General features: G+C 40.6%; 1 protein-coding gene across 3 annotated transcripts in view; it reads right to left on the reverse strand.

Moving 5' to 3' along the window:
* SUCO (SUN domain containing ossification factor) overlaps window positions 1–22645 on the reverse strand; it is a 39054-nt gene that overhangs the window by 6535 nt on the left and 9874 nt on the right. Inside the window, exons 2-18 of one of the 3 annotated variants that reach the window (XM_064719874.1) lie at window positions 21394–21502; window positions 18805–18900; window positions 17346–17491; window positions 13651–13791; window positions 13329–13479; window positions 12262–12382; window positions 11914–12038; window positions 11388–11455; window positions 10681–10788; window positions 10208–10313; window positions 8285–8305; window positions 7997–8052; window positions 6978–7069; window positions 6457–6522; window positions 4186–4260; window positions 3568–3664; window positions 1491–2645 (exon numbers count right to left, since the gene is read on the reverse strand). In XM_064719874.1, coding sequence (XP_064575944.1) covers window positions 1491–2645; window positions 3568–3664; window positions 4186–4260; window positions 6457–6522; window positions 6978–7069; window positions 7997–8052; window positions 8285–8305; window positions 10208–10313; window positions 10681–10788; window positions 11388–11455; window positions 11914–12038; window positions 12262–12382; window positions 13329–13479; window positions 13651–13791; window positions 17346–17491; window positions 18805–18900; window positions 21394–21502 — 2733 coding nt within the window. The remainder of the gene's footprint in view (window positions 1–1490; window positions 2646–3567; window positions 3665–4185; window positions 4261–6456; window positions 6523–6977; window positions 7070–7996; window positions 8053–8284; window positions 8306–10207; window positions 10314–10680; window positions 10789–11387; window positions 11456–11913; window positions 12039–12261; window positions 12383–13328; window positions 13480–13650; window positions 13792–17345; window positions 17492–18804; window positions 18901–21393; window positions 21503–22645) is intronic. The other 2 variants (XM_064719876.1, XM_064719875.1) reach the window with 2 other exon arrangements.

The raw sequence follows: 22645 nt of genomic DNA on the forward strand, positions 1-22645 counted from the left end.
ACAAATAAAACAGATGTCCCTTTTGTTTTGGTTTTTTCCCCTAAGGTTATGGTCCAATCTATTTCAATACCTTCAAGCTCAGTGCCAATTTACAGAATTCACTCTGAACAATAATTATAACTGTGAGCCCCTTCCTTGGAACCAATTCTGAAATGGGTACATCTCCCCACTCTCCTGTAGCTAAGGAACACCACAGATAAACACCAATACAGAGACATCCTTCACAGGAAACTCCTGGTTCCCTCTCCACAGCCACTTATTCAACCAGAGTTACTACAGATAATAGGGTCGTTTAAGTGGAAATAATTTAATAAAAAAGGCACTGTAGGTGTGTGACATTTAGTTCAACAGTAACAGAAGGATGTGCCCTTTTGTGGACAGAATTAGTGCCTACATCCTGACAACACTTCATCCTTTTAAAAAACCCACAGCAATCCTCCTCAAAATAAAACAAACAGGATTTTATCTGAAACACAAAGAGGGAAGAAGCCCTGATCCACACAGGCTAACTCCAACAGCCACCTAGGCTTGGGTCCTCTCCTCAGCTTTCTATAAAGCTTTAAGCTGTGATTTACTGCTGTATGGCACTAGGTGGTTTCTTCAGTTATTGTTTTGCACTGGGTGTTATTTGGCACTGAACAGTTCACACATTTTGTTCCACACACACCCTCTCCCCTAAACCCCAGTGGAGGTGATCTTGTCCTGGGTCAGTCCCTCCCATCACCTCTATCCCATTATTGGCTGTGGCCCCTCTCCTCTGTCCCTAAAATCTCCAGGGACCAGACCCTCCAGTCTCTTTGGTCTCTTTCCCCTCAGGGACAGAGGCTCCTATCCAGAACTAAAGTGGGGCTCTGGTCCTGAGAGGAAAGAGCTCCTTGAGTCTTTTACTTTTGTCCTTGTAAGGCTGTGAGGGGCTGAGGGTGCAAAGCTGGCTGGATCAGACTCCAAGGGCCCTGAGAGCTCAGCCCTCACAATGTACCCTGTGCCCAAACTGCCCTGTACCTCACAGCCTGGATCCTCCCAGCCCTCACAATGTACCCTGTGCCCAAACTGCCCTGTACCTCACAGCCTGGACTCCTCCCAGCCCTCACAATGTACCCCATGCCCAAACTGCCCTGTACCTCACAGCCTGGATCCTCCCAGCCCTCACAATGTACCCCATGCCCAAGCTCCCCTGTACCTCACAGCCTGGATCCTCCCAGCCCTTACAATGTACCCTGTGCCCAAACTGCCCTGTACCTCACAGCCTGGATCCTCCCAGCCCTTACAATGCACCCTCTGCCCAAACTGCCCTGTACCTCACAGCCTGGGCTCCTCCCAACCCTTACAATGTGCCCTGTACCTCACAGCCTGGATCCTCCCAGCCCTCACAATGTACCCCATGCCCAAACTGCCCTGTACCTCACAGCCTGGATCCTCCCAGCCCTCACAATGTACCCCATGCCCAAACTGCCCTGTACCTCACAGCCTGGGCTCCTCCCAGCCCTCACCTCTGACTGAGCTCCTCCAGGTAGCGGCTGCTGAGGGACATGTTGACCTCCAGGGCCTTGATGCGGTTGTTGAGGCGCATGAAGACGGATTCTTTCTGGTTGGATCCATGAACCAGGTTGCCGTTGGTGTAGCCCAGCTCTGTGGAGTTCTGCAGCTCAGCATAGAAATCTGTGGCTGTTCTCTGGGGCCCCCCTGAGACCGGGAGTGCCAGCAGAGCCTCCTCGGCCGCCTGCTCGTCCTCCTTTGTCTCAGCAGGCACGGGAGGCTCGGCAGGAGGCACGGCAGGTTTCTGCACTTCTGGAGTGCTCTCCTTCCCTTCCACAGCATCACTGGCTACCACATCCACTGTGCTTTCAGGCTGCACAAGAGTCTCTGTGGGCTTTGCAATCACAGGGGTAGCAACAGGCTCTCTTGGGCTCATCTCCTTTACCTCAATGGCCACAGTGGGCTCGGGGCTTTCTTCCACAGCTGAGCTCTCAGCCTTTTCCATTTCAGTGCTGAGCTCTGGGACATCCAGCTGGGGAGTCACCCTTGGTGCTACCTGGCCTGAGTCTTCTTTAGGAGGCTCCAGCACAGTGTCTGTTGTGGGGGATGGCTTCACTTCAGAAGTAACTTCCAGCAGGAGGGACTGGGAGACAGTTTGAGGATGGCTTGGCTCCAGCTCAATGGTCTCAGTGGTCTCATTGCTGATCTCCTCATGGACTGCACTGAAGTCAACTCCAACAGCAGACCCAGGGGGTTTCTCAGCTTTGCTGTCCACTGGCTCAGGCAGAGGCTGCTGTGCTGCTGTGTGGGCAGCCTCGGGCAGAGCTGGCTGTGGCTGCTGCACACCCACAGGGTGAGGAGGCCTCTCCTCCCCCCCAGGCTGGCTGTGCTGCCGCTGCACGGCTGCTGCCAGCGAGCAGCACCTCAGCAGGTACTCGGAGAGGGTGGGGATGCAGCACACGGCTGCCATGTCACTGCAGTACCGCTCTGTCTCCAGCTCCAACCACGCTGCTGCCTCCTCCTCCTGCTCATCACTGGACAGCAAAGTTACTGTGGACTGGCTTGTATCTTCTTCATACTCCTGCACGAGCTGAACAATTGGGCTTTCTTTAGTCAAATCCACCATTATTTGCTCTTTCTCTAGCTGTGGAATATCTGTAGTAACAAGTCTACAACAGAGTTAAAAAGACAAGGTGTTAATTCAACACTTTTACATCTCTGCTCTAGAAGAATGTGAAAATAAGTCTTTTAGAAAATTAGCAAGGCTTAGTCCAGTGACCAAAGGCCAGTTTTGGAACAGAAATTCTGCAAGGTAATATTTTCTCTGGTGATTTTCAGTCCCAATAGGCAAACAAATTATTTCAAATCCTGCCTCTTAAACAGCAAGCCTTCTCAATTAGATATTGCCTCTTCCCTCACCCCTGAAAAAAGTCACCAGTTCAAATCCTCTTTTTTCCACAGCAAGCATCTTACTCTGCTGATGCAATCCTCAAATGCAAGAATCACAACATGCCCACTGACCTTCCTGAGTCTTCACAGCAAGTGACAGAAAACTGCAAAGCCACTAAGTACAGCACAAGTCATGTCTTAATATTTAAGAGGCAGGGTCTTGGCCTTAAGCAGCTTAATTATCAGCAATGTAATTACTGAAAAACAACAGACTCTATACAGAACTTCTCAAGCTCACTCTGCACATTTGCATACAGGTTTCATTAAGGGAAGCCTACCAAAGCATAAGCTTCCAAACCAGAAGTTTGTCACTACAATTTAACTGAATTGTATGCAAATACAATTTACATTCCTAATCAGTCTCCCTTGCAGGAGACCACAAAACCTGCACCAATATAAAACCAGCTTCTGTGTCAAAACAAAACACACCCTAATGGAAATAGCTATAGTAGACAGCAACAAAACCACTAAATGTCTCTGGTTAATGCCATTATCACGGTACAGATTTTACCAAATACTTATTTTTTCCCTTGTTTAAGTCTGCATGCCATACCTGAGCATCCTACCACCAAGCACTGCAGACTGGCCCATGTTTGTCTCTGCTGGGAGCACATTACAAACACCCCAAGAGCAATCACTTACTCTGGTGAGGGAACAGGGGTTGGCTCAGGCAGCCTTGGTGCAGCTGTTGAAGTTGCAGGGGTGGCAGTGACATTTTCAGACACACTTTTGTTCCCAGCTGCAGGAAGGAGGAAAATGTCAATGTGGAAACTCAAGAACCATCTTTGTTTACAACAAATTCTGAGGTCTGGGTTTATTATTGGTGGGGTTTTTTTATGATTAACTGTGCTACCAAATTAACTGCAGAAGTCACCCACAGTTATCTGAATGAAATGGTACTGACAGTTTTTGAGTATGGTGTTGTGGACAGTCTCAAAATACTTCAGAGAAGAAGCAGCAAGTTAGGACTTTACAACTCCAGCTGGGTAACACAGAGAGTAAAGATCTCCAATAAAGCTGAAAAAGCACATGTGTCATCTTTGTATGGGTTTTCTTCTCAGCAAATTCAACATCTTTGTTCCACTTTTCACAGTCACTAGGTTCTATGACACTAATCAGATGTGTCACAAAAGGTGAAAAAAGTCATTTAAACCATCACAGGACATGCAACTCCTCACAAAAAAAAACCAAAAACAACAAAAAAAAACTTAAAGAAATGCAAACTTTCCACAATGCTTTTCATCTAAAAAACTACAGTACCTTCAGCTTCAGATGACTCTTCAGTTTTGGCTCCAAGCATATTGGCAGCAATGTTCACCATGCTCAGGATAGCATCTAAAAGAGACAACAACTCCTCAACAAGGGCACTCTCAGCAGCACAAGAAATTTACTATTTTACAATACTTGCTTGAAATTAATCACAGTGTAAGGACATAATATCTGGTCATTCCATTACACTGGAGGCAGCTGTTTCTTTTCAAGGTAAATGTATAAGTTAGAAACCTGTATTTGAAAACCTGCACCATAACACCCACAGATCTGGCTTACACATATATTTATTTTAAGGAGCTGTAAAGTAGGACAGTTCCTCTCCCCTCTGAATTCACAGAAGTAAATTCCAAGAGGTGCTGCTCTACATCAGCACAGGAATTAAATACAGCTCCTCTTTGGTCTTGATATTGACAACAAACATAATGGCCAGGATTATTTAGAAGCTGAGGAACAGGTAAAGAGCACTATATTGTAAAATCACACAAGCTGGGTGGATTTTGCCCATTTCTCCCCCACCCACCAACATATGGCAGTGTGTGTCACATGGCCAAGGTCCTCATGTTAGAGAGGCATTTTAGTAGCAATGACAAATTCCTTGGGCTCCAGGGAGTTGTTTTCAAAACTTTGGTTCTGCCTTTCCTCCAGGAAAGGAAGCTGCAGAAGCTGCTGCCAGAAGCTGCATTCCTGATTTAGGTTAATCTATCTGGGTTTGTATAATGAGAAAAGTCACAAGAGTCAAAACATGCTGAACTTCAGCTGTGGATGATGAGAAAATGAGGGAGAATACAGAGTTGGTACAGGAGCTTTAAAATGTGAGAAAATGGCAGGAGAGAGAACAAGACTGCAGAATGCTTTTTATGAGATTAAATGTCTGAGAACCCTCCACCTCCTCCTCAGAGGACCCTCCTTCTCACTCTACATTTGAGATGCACATTTGTCTACATGCATATAAAAAAACCCCACTAAAAACAATACCCACAAACTTTACTCCTTCCAAAAGAGGAGCACTGACCACCCTGACAGAGAGGAAACTCTCAGGAACAAAACCCCCCAGCCAGAACTAAATACTGCTCACTGCAACATTTCAGTGCATTGGAGAGACAGCTGAGCACCATCAGCAACAGGTGCTTCAAATCTTTTCATCTCAGCTTCAGCAGACTAAAATATTAAATGGAAAGTCACTGCCTTTTCCAGACAGTGAATATAAACTTGTAATAGTGCCCTTGCAGACAGATCATGTGAATGAATATGCATCACCAAGATAGCAAGTTTAGAAGTCACAAAGAAGAGATAAGCAGTGTCAGGGAAGAATTTACTGCTTTATCTCATCTGTGAGAGGCACACATGTAGAAATAAACTGCCTTTTCCACTATCTGTTTGCCTTTTGAAAACTCTTCTAAGCTGTGAATATTCCCAGCCATGACCTTATTCTCAGGAGAAAATAATGTTCTAGGAAAAAACATGAAAGATTTCTGTGGCTCTGATCCACTAGAGGATGAAAGCAAAGGCTGACTCCAAACAGCATTAACTGAGTGCAGATCTACACTGGAATAAAAAATTTTCATTAGCTGGGACAGAAGAAAGAGTGGTACAGTGCAAGAGCTCCTCAGGAATGGTGTGTGGAGGTGAAACCATCCTGAATAATTCAGCAGTGAAGACTACCATTAAAATTGAATATTCCAGGATTCTCATGAAAACTAATCCTACACATGGAGGTTTTCCAATGGGAAAAGTGAGAGGAGTCAAGAACCTTTAGCTCTCTCAAAAAAATACACAGCCCTTATGAAGAACATGAATTACAGTATTTACATAAAGCCTTCTCAGAAATTGTAGTATTCTTCATCCTTGTCTCCCCCTGAAGTTGTGCAAAGTAAATCTTTATATTGCCTCCTGTAGGTTAAGCATTTTAATTAAACACAGATTTTCAACTTTCAAATAATTACAGTTCTACAACACTTTAGTACTGGCCATTTACAGCCCTGTGCAACTTTTACATGATCTCCAGTATTCAGAATCCTTAAGTACAAAAAAGTTTCCACAAAATAGATATCTTTACAAATTGAAAATTCATTTTTAGAACACTAAGAACAATCCCCCAACTCCAAATTTAATTATTCCTATGAAACTAATGAAGAATCACAAATTGCTTCAGCAGAATACAGAAGTTGTAGATGTTGCACAACAAATTGTCATTCCACTTTTAATTAGCACATCTTGTTTTAAGCACAGGAATAACTTTTTCTAATAAATCATACTCACTTGTAGCAGAACCAAGAAGATTTTTTGAAGATTTTTCTTCCCCTGTGTTATAATCCAACAGATAATCTATGTATAAAGAAGAACAATTCGTGACTATTAGAATTTCATCTGTCATGGGCAAAGAATATGAACCTCAAGATTTAACATGACATTTAATGATGTCAACTTGACAGCGTGGAAATAAAACTACAGCAAGCTTAAGGTCAGATATTATGAACTGAAATGGACACTAAGAATAGAACTTTCCATGTAAGCTGCTTTATTTTAGTAATCCTTTTCCTCCTGTCAGCACATGAAGAAATTGTCTATTCTGCCAAGTGAAACAGAGACTATACAGCAATTTTAAAGCTACATTTAAACACATTGTTTAAAGCTTCAAAGGATTGTTGGAAAAGCCCAGAAATGCTGAAACACTGTCAACAAGTAAATTTACAGTCAAATCTTTCATCATATGCAGGAAGTGATGAGCCACCAACAGCACAAGAGCTGTCTGGCTGAAAATGCACAAAATATTTGCTTACCATAATCTTCATCAAACAGTTCTTGTCTTTCAGACTGATACTGAGAATCAGCTATTTCTTCATACTCTTCAACCATGCTAGTACCAAATACTCTATGATCAAAGTTTTAAAATAAAAAGCTAATATTAGGAATCATGTGACATAACTGATAAGCAGTATTACCTTTATGTAACAAGTAAATGAGATACAGTAGTTGCAGTCATTTAAGCAAGATCAAGCAGCAGAGATGTTTATTTTCTCTAAGTTGTATCTACAAGGAATCTAAACAAGATCCTGTTTCTCATTCTAATTCCAAAGTCTTTTTTTCCTTTTAAACTCACACCTAGACTTCTTTGTCTGTCCATGAGCTCTTACACCTCCTCTTCTGTTTCTCCTTTGGCTTGCTTTAGGAATATCTGTTCAGAACTACCCCCCTCTGCATGCCACATTCTCTTGGACCTCTTCTGCCAAAATTAAATCAATCCAATGTAAAGCAGCCTTGTGGACTAAAAATATGGTTTGACTTCTAACACTAGAGACCTCCCAGGTTCAAAACCTGTTTTTTTAGGAGCAGTGCAGAGGCTGATGGTTCTCTGAATTAAAAATTCACAGGTGTTTCTACTCGGCTATTGCAAACATTTCTGACTGCAGGCACTGTGGTGCCAAACAACCCAGCAGCTTCCAAAAAGCACTCACCACACCTGCTCTTTTTAGCTCACCCCTTGTTCCCTGTTTTGCTTGGTCAGCCTTGAAATGCTCATGTCCTGCTCTAAAGCTGCTCAAGGCTCCTGTTTCCTCCTCCCCTCCCCCTGCAAATATAAACTATTCCTGACATACTGGAGAAGCAAATGAAGAGATTCAAAACTTCTTTACACAGACATGAAAGACACTACATAGCAGGCAGGTCAGGCAACTTCTTCAATCCATAATACCTACAAGTAACTGGAACTAAAAACTGGAATTGTTGCCCAACTATTCTAAAATCAGACTAGTCCTCACTGCAAGGAGGTAGAAAGACTAAGCAAAACACAAAGTATTACCTTATAAGACTTAAAGGACAAAAATGTTCTGATCCAAAGTGTGATATCAACTCCACCTAAAGAATAAAAGGTACTTAAAATAAAACTCCAAAGATCCACAGAGCCAAAAACTCAGTTAAACATAAACACTCAATCTTGAAATTGCAAGTTTTGTTCACTCCAGTGAGTTGCAGATTGCCCAGAGCAGAAAAGGCCAGATTTATTCTTGCCATGCAATAAAGAGCTGAGCCGTGGCAGAGAACACCCCCAGCCCCATGCATCCATCACTCCACAAGAAGGGTTGCTAACCTTTATGTACTTGATGAACATCTGAAGCGAGAGAGAGGAAAGGAGAAAAAACAAAAAACAAAAAGTAGATGTCAGTACAAAGGCTGAACACATGCCACAGGCAACTACAGAGTCCTGCTGGGTTTAATTCAGTACTAAAAATGCCTGACAGGACAAGCTGGGAAGGATTAAGGTGTAACACAACTTCATCTGCCTTGGGTAGCAAGATTTCATGTAGCCCTTGTACCTTGCAGATTGAAGGGAACATGCAACAAGTGTTTTATTAGGCAACTGAAGTGATTCCATTTTTCAGGGCAGCATGACTGCAGATAGAATACTGAAGTGTGTTAAATGTACTGAGTGTATTTTTTTTACCCTTAAAGAACACAGACTACAGAAAGGGACTCAAAAGGAAAAACAAACCCACGTAGCATGCACTCTCTATGTACTGCTGCTGCTTCAACTCACTATAAAACACTTCCATTTACAGAAGCACAACTGCAACAAACAGAGCAGCTGATGCCAGACCTGGGAGCTTCAGACATCTGTGTATTTCTTGACTACACCCTGGTATTTATTTAACCTGAATTAATTTGCAAGCATTTATTAAACCACTATGTAGCCACTATCACTGAAGGACTGGAATAATCTGCAAGTGAGACCAAGACAATCCCACAAAAATCCTATTGTTTCTGATCCAAGTTCAGTAAGCCACTTCAACAAATTTAACTTTTGAAAATAGTTTGGACTCATTCTGTAGACCAGACATACTTAGAACTTGCTTACTTTTTGCACTGTGAAGTGAAAAAACCTTTGGAAGTGTTACCATGCTGTACTATTCAAGGCAGAGCACCAAGGGATTCAGTGCTGCAGCATCTACAGGAATTCTGCCACTTCAGTGACAATGGTAGCTACCTTAAGGCATTAATTAATTCAGCCAGAAAACAGAATTAAAAATAAATGAAATCTCTGTTCTGTGACTCATGCAGGATTTCTAGGTAAAGAAGTTAGACAATTATCATTCACAGCTACTTTTTCATAAAAGCACAAAGCATAATTAAGGAGCACAAACTAATATTTATTTTTTATTTGGCCATATAATAATTGGAAGATAACTGATAACATCACTGAAGAGGACCTAAAAGGTCTGTATTTTATTTGAATTTAAACCTTCACTACAACCCAATATTTTCACAGAAGCTTTTATCCAAGTTCAAGTAGCACATTAATTATTTATGGAGTTTTATTCCCTTTGAGTCTCCTGAGTAAAGATAGCTCAATGCAAACCATTTTGAAGGTGGAGGTATCATGGCAATGCTCCAGTAGCAGTGAGCATAAATAATTTGCCTGAGTCAGAGTTATGGTTGAATAACTGGAAAACTGCACTTGGAGTCTCTTAATGAGAACCAAGATGCAACCCTGCACACTTTCAGATTCACTAAACTGTACAGCCCAACATGTAGAAAAATATCAAGAAATAGGCATATTGTGATCTGTGCTCCAGGGACTGAGTGGGCAGGGTGTGTATATACACAAATAAATCTAAATAAGGCACTGATATATGTGTGTATATGTAAAGCAGGTACAGCCAAGAAACAAAATAGGTCAGGATTCTTCTGCTCTTACATTCAGGGCATAGTTGGGTAAGTCAGAACAGAACTTTGTCTACATTTTTCTTAATTCAGGTATCAGCTAAGTATGTACTTGGACCCAAGGGGCTTCCCAAGATCTTCCCAATTACCACAGTGAGCAAGGTAATAAGGTCACAACTGTGACAAGGATTTAGCACCCAGACAAGCCCAGCTGGGGCCACTAATTAACCAAGGGCAATTAATGGTAAGGCAGGCTTTGATAACACATTTCTTGGCATGCTGTTATACAGAGGAAACCCAGCAAACCCCTCCTTCCCTGAGGAGCATGGATGTTTCTGCAGTATTGAGTTACCTTCACATATTTTGCATACATCTGTTCATCCAGAGGAAAGCTCTGGACATTCCTCTCATCTCTGGCATGGAAAGTACCTAATTTAATCCATTTGTTTGTTGGATACCTAGAAAGGAAACAATGGAGTCAGGTAATGAAATGCAGGAACTTGCTGCTTACAGGTATTTACAGAAGTTTCTCCAGAGCAGAAATACATTTTGTTCTCTCCAGCTGCAAGGCAGCAGCAAAGTTCCCAACCCAGAACCTCAGCAGGACCCTCACACAATGACAGCAATGTCATTTTTCCTTTTAATTCTTGAGGTGGCAAAGGAAAAAACCTTCTAGCAACTGACAAAATACACAAAGAAAAACCATGTGACTTCACATTACATTGCACTTTGCATAACAAACATACAGAGATCATGCTTCATAAAGCCTTGCATCTAATAATTATTTCATTTTTTCATTCAGAAGGATGAGTTTAGGTAACATACCTGTCACTAATTGACACCAGAAAGTCTTTAGGAGTGGAAGAGAATAATTCATGATTTGCAATGTCAAACTGCTTTACTTGCACTGGTTCACAGAGCTCAACAACAAACCTTAAAGACAAAAAGTAAATATTTTTTTAAGAAAAGACTTTTCCTTCTGCAGTTACAATCTTCAGCCCTTCCCCTCATCATCACATCCTTCACTGGGTATAAGGAGGATGCTATAAAAATGCTGGTGGTGTTTCTCTCAACATCTACTTTAATAATTCCAGGCAGCATCTGCAGCTACAAAAGCTTCATCCATCTATCTATCATCAATCACAGAATCAAAAACTAAGGACAGCAAACAATTTAAAGCACACCTGAAGTACTAATTAATGCATGGTAAATTCTGTTCACCTGTCCTACAATTATTTGACAGTCAGGGAAAGAAACCAAGAATCTTTATTTGAATGCTCAAGTGCTTTATCTGCCATAAGATAATTATGCAAAACTTACAGATATTAAGATAAATAAAAATATCACCTTAATATTACTTGTCAATACCAGAGCTAGATTTCTATGGAAGACAACATAAATTATCTTGTGCTAATTCTGCCAGAGTTCCTCACACACCCATTCCAAGGAGCAACACATCAAGGTCAAGTCAGTCCCACAGCAATGGAAAGCTGTAATCACTCCTGAAACAATTATGAACCTCAGGAACCTACCAGATTTTAGTACTGCAAGGATTGAGCATATAAAGGTCCATGTTTTCCATCAAAATAGCTGAAGTGCTCTGTAGAAAGAAAAAAAATTGCATTTTAATTTGCATGGTAGACACCAACAGCATCAAGGATTTTTTCCCTCTTTCCAGCAATAAATTGGAAATTAGGTTTGTAGACAAGTATCAACAACACTCTGAGCACGACAATTATCCAGGACACAGCATCCCCTACTTTGGGGCAATCATGGATTATTTACTGTGGTGAGCTCTTTAATATAACTCTGTTCAGTTTCTGTAGGAAGTAGACTCTGCTCCCATTTTCTGAATTCACTTAAAAAGATATCAAGTTCTATAACAATCCCTCTTAAAAAAAGCACTGATCACTGTTTACATCCTATTTTTATTAATCAAAATCCCAATAAATCCAGACACAGAACAACAACTTCACCAACCAGTGCTCAGTTTTTAAGTGTACTTTGTTGCATAACACTACACTAAAAACTGAACACCAATAGTTAATAAATGCTTACCTTTGCTTCTGGATTTGCTGCCAGAATTTTGGCACCACACTCTACAGAGGCATAGTTATTCCTGTTTTTCTGGACCTTTTTAGTGGAATGCTGCCCACCAACAGCAGAAGGGTGCATTGACTGACCTAGGAACAAGAAAATATTGCTACTATAACAAACCACACAAACAAGCAGTATTTGCACTGTCAGGGAACTTCTGCTCACTGCTTTTCTATAATGAAGGCTATTAATTAGGGAGTTCTAGCAGAAAAATGAAGTTCCAGGCTGCATTCCAAATGGAGACAGTCCTGCTATTCAGGAGATGACAGTGCTCTGTATTTAGACCAAACTAATGAATCCTGAACTTACTCTTTTCTTTCTCCACCTCCATGACTTTCTTCTTCCATTCATCAAATGTTGGAATGTCTCCAGGGTCCTTTGGAGTTATTACTGATGTAGGGTCAATTTCTCCTGTCTTCTTAAAGTCTTTCTGCAAAAGAAAGAAGCACTGATTGTGAATATTTTTCAGGACCAACAATGAAAACAAAGATGAACTTGAAAAAACAAAGCATGCTCTGATCAAGTCAAGGGCAGACACATCATTTGCACCCATGTTAACAACTTAGAGCCAATGTAAGCAAGATTATAAGCCAGAAAAAACAAGTGATGATTTGCTCTCAGAATTACAGATTATTTCACTGAAATACTGACAATTTTTGTGGCTAAGCTAATAAATTTTAAATAAAATGTAAGCCTTCTTCTCCAACACCTGCATTTTTGCTTTTCCTCTTCCTAATGAAGAAAGCTTTCCCTGTAGCAAAAATCTTTAAACATCAGTGCTTGTCATGACAGAATTCCAGAGGTTCTCTGGGATTTCTGAACATCTCAGAAACAGCAGAATGATTAAACATTAAAGAAACCATTTTAATTATCTCAGAAATAATGTTTTGGACTTGCCTAACACAGCAAAAACCCTGACAATTAAAATGCACATTACTCCATTTCAAGTTTTCATTTCTCCTTTGTACAAACATATCCAGCACACCACCAGATGAGTGAACAGTTTCTGGCAGACATTTCAAGTGTAGAGGTTATTTTGTGCACAATATTTTAGAGGGAGTTGCCAAGTGACAGTTTAAACATGATCCTAAAGCAGCAAAAAATGGTATTGCCATGGCCTTAGTCATTCTGATTTTAATAAGAGTCTTATTAAAAAAACACAAGCTTTAGGAAGTACTTCACAACCAGAGCATGAAAAAAGTCATACAGTTAAGTACAAAAGGCCTGGCCAGCTACATATTCCACTGTAACAAGGGCCAAGTGATACTTCTGGGACAGAATAAAAGCACACCACATTTTTTACCAGTGGTAATAAAACCAGAGGGTGATAAAAATAAAAAATTCCTCCTGTGTGTACTGAGGAGATACCAACTTACCTCCCTTTTTAGGTTCTCTGAAGCATTAAGAGCAGATTTTTGCTCATCTGCCCCCTTTTCAGCTGCTGAAACTTTGGACTCAAACTCAGATTTTGTCTTCTTTCCCTTGCCATGTGAAGATGATATGTTCTCTATGTGCTGGCCTGCAAGGCTGGAAGTGTAAAGGGTATCAGGATGTGTAAATGGTCACCAGAGGCAGCATCACACTCACACAATACACAGACAAGCAAGCACATGCAGATGTTTGTTGCAAAGCCAGCACAGAAGAGAACAACTCCCTTTGAAGTGTTCAGAGGCACACACAGCCTGCTCGGATACTCACCTCTCTGGTGCACTGACAAAAGAGGAAGGCTCACTCTGAGGGTCAGCCTCAAGTGTCCCACCAATATCACAGTCAGGTTCTGACTGCTCAGCTTCACTAGAGCTGACTACAGGGGTATCAGCACGGGGATTCTCTATTGCACTGAAGGGAAACAAACAACAGCCTTTTTTAGCCTTCTGATCATACAAGGAACCCTGACAATCAACCACAAAGATCACCAAAAGGTTTAATAAAGCAACAGTCTCACAGAAATAATTCAGAAAAGAAGAATGAAGCATGCTGTACTTGTGGAAGTGCATTCTCAGCTGTACTCATGAAAAAACAATTTCCTTTTCCAGAAAGGAACTCAGAACAGGCTTCTCATCTCCCAGAACTCACATCCAACATCCTACCAAACACTGCAATGCATAATTCTCCCAGCATCACTACAAGCTAACAACATCTTCACAGTTACCTGGCTGCCAGCAATTTTCTTTTCCTTTTCAACAAAGGAAACAAACAAGAGACTGAGTTCCCTCACTAAAAGCTCCTCATGTTCCCAAGCCAAGAGGCAGCAGTGAAACAGAACTTGGCTAAAACTGGAGGAGAACAGGGGGGAGAAAAGCAGAGCTAGCTTTTCTGCTAATGTATTTATTTTCTTTGCTGGTGTAACAAAAATGAGGTAGCCCAGCAGAGCATGATCCCAGCTGTACCAACAGCCCAAACCAGCTCCTCTGTCACTGCTTCACCTCAGCCAAATGCTGAGACACAAACCCAACTGCAAAGCTCTCCTGTGCCCTTCAGGAATGATGCAATGGGTGGGGATGGGCAAAGAGTGACTTTCAGGTGACAACTTCTGACTGTCCCCTCCCCTCCAGCACAGGGGTGGCTCCCATGCTGCTCAGATACAGCCAGGTCTAAGGAAAGGCTTTGCTCTGCCTTCTCCATTTCCACATAAGCTTTCCTTAATGGAAGCAGCAAACTAGGTTAATCCAGTATCATGACAGAGCTGCCAAAACACAAACAGCACGTCAGCAACTTAAAAGGGAATCTTTTTGGTTCCCTGACTGCTACAATTATCAACAGAAGCAGCTGCAACCAACCCAGGGAGACAATTTTAGTTCCTTTCATATGATAAATTTCCTGTGGTATAAAACAAAAAACTCCTAGGTATCCCAAGACTTTTTGCTATGTAGAAAAATCTAAAAAACATCATGAATACAAGAATTTATTAGCTATAAACAAAGAGTATTTACCCTGTAAGCCCCAAAATGCCTCCATCTGAGATGCACAGTGTTTGGCTCTGCATGCAACTCTTTACTGACTAAATAATGCTGACCACTACACAAAACTGAAAAGCTGCACATATTCTCCATTTCAGTGGGTAGGTGACACTATGAATAATCATCAACTGAATAAAATATGGGACAAGAATGAACTTAAGAATTCCTTGCTCTCAGGGTGTACCTGACTGGCCTCAAGTAACTAATTTTGGCAGAAAGTGAGTCTAAAAGCTGTAGTGCTCCCTCTCCTTTGAGTATCTTCTTTTTTCCTTCATTTTTAAAATGAATTATCAAGCTCATTTTGCACAGCATGTTCCTTACTTCCAGACAAAAAGAGCTCAGATTATTTTTCAGTAATTTTTCCTCAGATTAGACTTAGGAAGAAAAGTTACACTCAGTGCTGTTCTAAAAAAAGATTCACTACAAAGTAAAACTTGTTTGGGATAAAATTCCTTTCAAAATATTTTGACTAAGAGGTTCTGCTGAAATATTAGACCAGTAACACCTGAGAGAGCTGGACTTGGTTACACTGTCAGGAATCACATTTAAACCAGCAAAAAGGTAAAAACTGTCTGAAGATAACAAATGCAACTGTGTCTTTTTAAAGACTTTGTTTAAGTGTAGAGCTGGAGCACAGCTGGTTTGGATATTCATCTGTTCAGTAAGAGACCACCTGTGAGTACTGAGAGCTGAAGTGCAGTTTGAAATAACACATAAACATTATTTTTTTAGCTTCTCTGCTACACCAGATCTGCCCTTTCTTCCTGTAAATGGCACTGGTGTCACAACTGCACTGCCCAGCATGAACTCATCCATCAGGTGCTCCAAAGCAAGTTTCTATTTTCATTTGTTTCCAAACTCCTGTCTTTGGAGTGCAGCACTCCCAGTATTCCCCAGCTGTGACAGGCAGACCATTTCCAACAATTACCAGACACCAAGCTGAATGTTTCCAAGAAAATAACATCCTGTCTCCTTCTAGGACCTGACAACAGCAGAGCTTACAACACATTACACAAATAAATCAGTGGAGTAGTCAAAAAAAAGCTATAAAAAGAACAGGCTCAAGCTACATTCCAATTTTGCCTTATAAAAACTGCACATTTTGGAAGGCTTCCAATTAAAGACACTGATGAAATACCAAAATGTGTTTAAGTGTTAGCCCTGACAAACTAGGCAAGATCAGCCAGCAAACAACATTTCCATACCTTTTCTATGATAAATAAACAAAATTTGGTAAAGCAGAAAAACTGAAATCTTAAAAAGCCTAAACCACCAAAGACAAGTCTACTTCATTTTCACTGTGTTCAATTTTTATCCAGCAAAATACTTCATCTTTATCAGCAGTCAGAACAAGATTACTTCCCTTAGCACAACAGGACTTTGTGAAAATCCTTGGATGATCACACACAAATTTCCATACTACAGCTCACATCTGACAGCACAACATCCCACAAGAAAAGGGAAACAAAACCAAGAACATGAACTCCAGAAAGCTGCACAGGCAGCTCTGCAATACACCACTGAGCCCTGGAACTGAACTGCCCTGACTGCATTTATAAGAGAATTTGCTATTTTGTCAAAAGTCTCTTTATTATCACAACTTGAGACTCTCTGTTTTTAAGTCCCAAGATAAAATTCTGCAGAGTTCCTCCCTAACTGAAGGCAGAGGCCATTGCTGGAGCAGCCTCAGTGCTTGTGGACACAGATGTGAAAGCACATTTGTGAAGGGCAGAAATCCTCATGGTAAAGCCCTGAGGGCTTTTATAGCACAGATTATCTAAGCATGTTGGCTTTTTTCAGAGCAGAGGCTCAGAAACTGCTCAGGGCAATGGGATCCACCTCATGCAAGTGCACAACTCTGAGGGACTGCTGGCACACTCCATCAGCACTGACATGTCCCTGACAGATTTTATGAAAAATCCCTTTGCCAGGATCTTTTCTCCTGAGAAGCTGGGAAGCTTCAGCTTCTCCATGTTTTGCTACTTTGGAATGTTATTTGGAGAATTGTTTACCCAACATGTGAATTGTTTTTAATTAATGGTCAATCATAGCCAGCTGTGTCAGACTCTGAGTCTGTCACAAGATTTTATTATCATTCCTTTCTAGCTTTCTGATGTATCCCTCCTTTCTCTTTCTTTAGTTTTAGCATATCTTTTTTTTATATAATATAATAAAATAATAAATCAGCCTTCTGAAACATGGAGTCAAGATTCTCATCTCTTCCCCCATCCTGGGGACCCACAAACACCATAAAGCAGCAAAACAACTGTGGGGAGCAATCCCACCTTATCCCCACTGCACATCTTAACAAGGGCAGAGTAAGTGAGATTCTCTCAAAGACCAAAAGAACAAAATTGAAGTGAGATTCTCTCAAAGACCAAAAGAACAAAATTGGAGTGAGATTCTCTCCAAGACCAAAAGAACAAAGCTTACTCAGGCTGTGAGACTGGAGGTATCTCTGAGGTAGGTGAACTGGAAGTGTTTTCAGTGCTTGGGACTATGCTGGAGGAAGCTTCGTGTACATCTACTGATGGTGGACTCACAGCTTCAGGCTGGCTTGTTTCACTTATTTCTGTTGTCTGTAAAAACATTCCAGGTGAATTTACATTTTTCAACACCTGAGGAAGAAAAGCATTCACACAGTAATATCTAACATGGAGTTCTAACAGTGTGGATTTCTGTCAGAAATTCATTTTCTTTCTTCCTAGACCTAGGGGGCATTCTGTGCTACTCTGAGACAGCTGCAATAATCATGTAAAAATATCAACTGCAGCAGGCCTGTGCAACAGCTTCCTCAATGATGCATTTCTACAGAGCCTGCCATGAGAAAAGCAGTTTGAATATTGCAGCAACCAAAAAGAACAGTTCTATTCACATGTTCCATTACAATAAAATTTACTGGTTTTATCCTACATTTTAGAGAAGGCTTTTAATTTCATCACTCCAATGGAGTTCCAAAATTACTTAAAGCTTCTTCCAGGCTCTAAGTGAAGAAAGAGATAAATCACTTTTCACTTTTGAATGTTTAGTAGTCTTTAGTCTTATTTATTCTAAGTCTTCAGTTGTCACAAGCACACTCAAAATACTGTTTTGTAACTCTGAAAGAGCATGCAACCACTGGAACAGGTCAGATTAACTCCAGCAGCAAAAGGAAATATTATTGTACAAAAATCTCTTGTCAATACCTACATTACTCTGTCATCTCACTAAACATGAAGGGGTCAGGAAGTTTTAACACATTTAGACACCCAAACCATGAAATAAATATTCTGAAGTATGTCCTGTGTATGGTATCTTGTAAACTACATACACAGGACATAGTTCAGAATATTTGTAAACTAATAGTTTAGATATCTTGTTCTTAGTTCAGATATCTTGTAAACTAAACAAAAATATGTAATCAAATAAATAATCTTTAACAGTTGGTTTGTAACATTTAGCATCAAGCACTGACTTTACAGTATCAATGGCACAGAGCTGAAACACAACCCTTTTCCCATTTTAACAAAGGAAATGAAAATGACAGAAGCCATGAAGGATCAAAGCTAAAATGGACTGCTATAATCACCAAGCCTGATCTACATAAAAGACCTCAGAGAAAAGACTTTATGTTTTATTTAGAGACATCCATACCTACAACATCCAATTTTAATTTATCTTGGAAAGTTTTTAGTCAGTACCTCCAAACACTAAATTACTCATTATTTATGCACATGGGAAATGCAAGGTCTGTTAGCTCACACATTTTCTCTTTTACTGGAAACATGAGTCTGACAGCAACCCACTGTACAGGTGAAATGGGAGAGATGGTTCCTATGAACTTTAGATAACCAAAATGAAAGACTGAAATCCAAGAAGCATTTGAAGACAGTGAATGAAACAAAAGCCTTGCCTGGTCAGATTTTGTCAAGTCATTGAGCAGCTCTTCCATGGAGTGAGTGCGTGTGCTGGAGTCCTCAGGCTCCAGGCTGGGAGCAGCCTCTTCCCCCTGGCACAGTGAAGGTGGAACATCAGTGATTCTGCAGCCACTGCAGCTTCCTCTGGGACACTCACCAGCAAAACATCCACAACTAAGCTGCATTAATCTTCAGAACCACTGCCCACCCGTGTTCCCAATCTCATCTGCACAAAGACTACAGCAAGTTAAAATGATTCAATTGAATCTTCCCTGAAAAGACCATTTTAGCACTGTTTAATTCAGTTTGTTTGCTAAGGAGAGTTTCTCGTTCTTCTATGACTTCCTGTCACAGACACATTTTATGGAAAATCCTTTCCTTAGGATCTTTTTCCTCCTGAGAAGCTGGGAGGCCTCAGGAACAAAATGTAAACATTGATTATCTGCTGCTGTGGAATGCAACAGGTGCATCTGTGATTGGTCTCATGTGGTTGTTTCTAATTAATGGCCAATCACAGTCAGCTGGCTTTTGTTATCATTCCTATTCTATTCTTAGCTGGCCTTCTGATAAAATCCTTTCTTCTACTCTTTTAGTACAGTTTCACTATAATATATATGATAAAATAATAAATCAGCCTTCTGAAGCATGGAGGCAGATCCTCATCTCTCCCCTCGTCCTTGTCCTCCTGCAAACACCATCACAATTTCCCATGTTGACAAACCCTCCCCTATCTCCCTGCTGCCCAAAAGAGGAGAAAAAGAAAACTCTAAGCTGACTTGCATCAGACAACCACCAGAAAACAACACGTGGCACATTTCAGTTGTAGCAGCCTTATCAGCAGAGCTACAGTAATTACACAAACCTGCCAGAACCTTGTAAAGCAACCTTTTCTCCTACAGCTAAAAATTCACCATCAAGAGCAGTGAATTCACAAAATAAAAAGTATCAGCACTTGAGGGGAAAAAAGTTTTAAACCCACCAGACTAAAACTAGCAACAATTTACACTTGCCTTCAAACTTTAAGTTATGACTACAAAATATGCAAGCTGGTTTTGAGCAATACTTTAAAATACAGCAAGAAATGTGGTAGAATTTACACCCATTTTGTTTTCTAAGGGCTATCTAAAACCCTGTGGCCAAATACTGCAGGTGCCAGTGCTCAGACCCAAAATGGGCTGCTGTGTACAACACTACATGATATTCATTTGAGAGAATTAAGCATCCACTGAAGTGCAGGAGCTACAAATCTGAGCTGACAAACCTCAGAGACAACTGAGCAATATTTTCCCCTAAATAACTATTAATTCCCATCCCAGTCCCTAAGATGAAATAGCAGCAATGGCTGAAGAGACAGCTGATCTAAGGCAAGCTGATCAAGGCTGCAGAGCAGGACAGCTCCAGCAGCCTAATTAGGAGAAACAGACACTTGGTTACCATTTCCCATCCACCCAAGAGATCTTTAATGAGTCTAACAGTCTAACATTAGTTTTCACATCCTTGGGTTCAAGTTCAGAAATCTGCTTACCTATGCATCCACATGAACAGAATGAAAGGAAGAATGTTGCAGAGTAGGAAATCATTTACCAGTGGTTTTCCAGTCTCAAAGCTTACTTAATCTTTCCAGTATTATTGCATCAGACATTAAATTCAAGCAGAACTACTTTTTAGGCAGCCTGAGGAACAGGAATGCTATTTGGCTGCACAAGCTGACAAAAAAAAAAATAGAGCTCCCCTAGTTGGTGCAATGCTTAAGAAACTACAATATTTAAAGGGATTTTTTTATGGCCAGCTAGACTGCTCCACACACATCTTCTGAGTTTATTGTGGCAAAGAAAAGATTTTTTGGAATGAGGACTGTGATTAACACTACTACAGATTGCTGGAGGAAATAGGAAAACCAACATATCAATATTACCCATGTTTAGAATAGGACTGATTCTGTAAATAAATAAAGAAATGAATGAAATTATCATGATTTTCTGACTCAACAGCTTGGGAATTCACTATGCAATGCAAGATGCAGAAACTTGCCATGAGTTAATCAGGGTGGGACAATTACACTCAATTAACCTGAAGTGCTGAGTAAAGTAAAAATGAAAGGAACCACAGCTTATTTATTATACTTTTCAGAAACATATTTTAGCCTTCTTAAGTTTTAATGCAAAGTGATAAATACTGACTTGAACCAATTAATCTTAAATCTTCTCTTCAGGATAACTCTCATCTGTACACTGGTTTTAATACAACACAGATGGAAGTGGCCTGGACTTACCCAGTCCATCCATGCCTATGGTGGTTCTATAGAGCCCCACACTTTCCCAGTGCCCACTTAGAATATCTGGCCACCAAATTAAAAAAAAAATTAAATTTTTTCAGTAGGTTTACTATTCATTCCTTCTCTTGCCCCAAACTATCTACCTGAATTGTTGCATGACTGCAAGAAATGAAGTAAAGGAGAATAAAAACATGGGAAGATATCACTGCTCAAACAGCTGAGTACATTAAACATTCTGGCCTTGAAGACCCTATGAAGAATGTTAATTTACAATTTAATATTGATTCAGAGTGAGTAATTAGCATGATACCTTTTCCTGGACATTTTCATCCTCGCTGGCCAGGGCACAAGCATCACCTGAAGCATACTGCACTGCTGATGAGAGAGTGTCTTTACAAAAGACATTCCAAACAGGAAGCCTAAAAAAAAAAAAAAAGTGGAAAAGTTTTATTTCAAATGAAATTTTAAAATTCCCTCAGCATTGTCTTCCTCAATCTTCTTCAGCTGTTCCCATGAGGCATCTAAAAAATAGATGTACAGTTCATGGATACTCATTCATAAAATGCATTTGAGGATTCACTAGAAGTAGTTTGCAACAGAAAATACCACAAATTTACTACTTCCAAAAGAAAAAAGCATCACAAACCAGATCCTGGAGTGTCACCACATCACAAAGTGAAAGCTGGCACAAATTAGCTAAGTTACAGCAAGTCAGGAACAAGATGAATCAACACCCTTTGTCACAAAGCAATGAGATATTTTTAGCAATCATTATTACTAAGCAAAAACTTAAGTCACAGACTAAAAACCAAAATCTCCTTAATCAGAGTCTACCTGAGGAGGTTTCACACAGTCAACGTCACCTAGCACACTGAAGAAAATTAGAGAAAATAAGTACACTAAAAAAAAGCCCCAGGCAAAACCTCTCAGGATATTTGTTTGGTACTTTTTCCCAACAGCTTTAGGTGTCAGCAGAAATGGATTTATTTCTGCAGAAAAGCAGCCATGCCCCTACAAACACTTGTACTAGAAGGCATCTTTTCTTTCTCATCACACATGGTCCCTTCACACCCTAGGGAGCAGCTGCACAGAGAACCAGCAGGCCTGGAGGCCCAAAGGTTTCCATGCTGATTCCAACCAAGGCCACCAGAACATGGAGCAAATGAAGCTTTTGTGGAGTCTGCAACAATGCTGCAACAGCAGCCAGCCACCACTTTAAACACAAACATTTTCCATCCAGGAAATGCTGTTTACATAACAATCAGGTGATTGGGATGACCTCCTGTGAACAAACACAAACATCACCTGCACCCTGAAAACAAGAGCCACCTTCTCCTCACAGGAGAGACAGAAAAATCTGAATGCAGCAACCTTCTGACAATGGTTTTGAGACATCAAACAGCCTTAACATTAATCACAACAGTAAGATTATTAGTAGGTCATTATTCACTTACACAACTGGGATCACTATTGCTTAGAATTTCAATTACCAGCTTTCTTCAAACTTGAATTTCAACTTTATTGGGTCTGTGCAGTGTAGACTCCACTAAGAAGGAACCCAT

The sequence above is a fragment of the Zonotrichia leucophrys genome, chromosome 8, assembly GCF_028769735.1.
Source record: "Zonotrichia leucophrys gambelii isolate GWCS_2022_RI chromosome 8, RI_Zleu_2.0, whole genome shotgun sequence".
In the NCBI taxonomy this organism is placed as follows: domain Eukaryota; kingdom Metazoa; phylum Chordata; class Aves; order Passeriformes; family Passerellidae; genus Zonotrichia; species Zonotrichia leucophrys.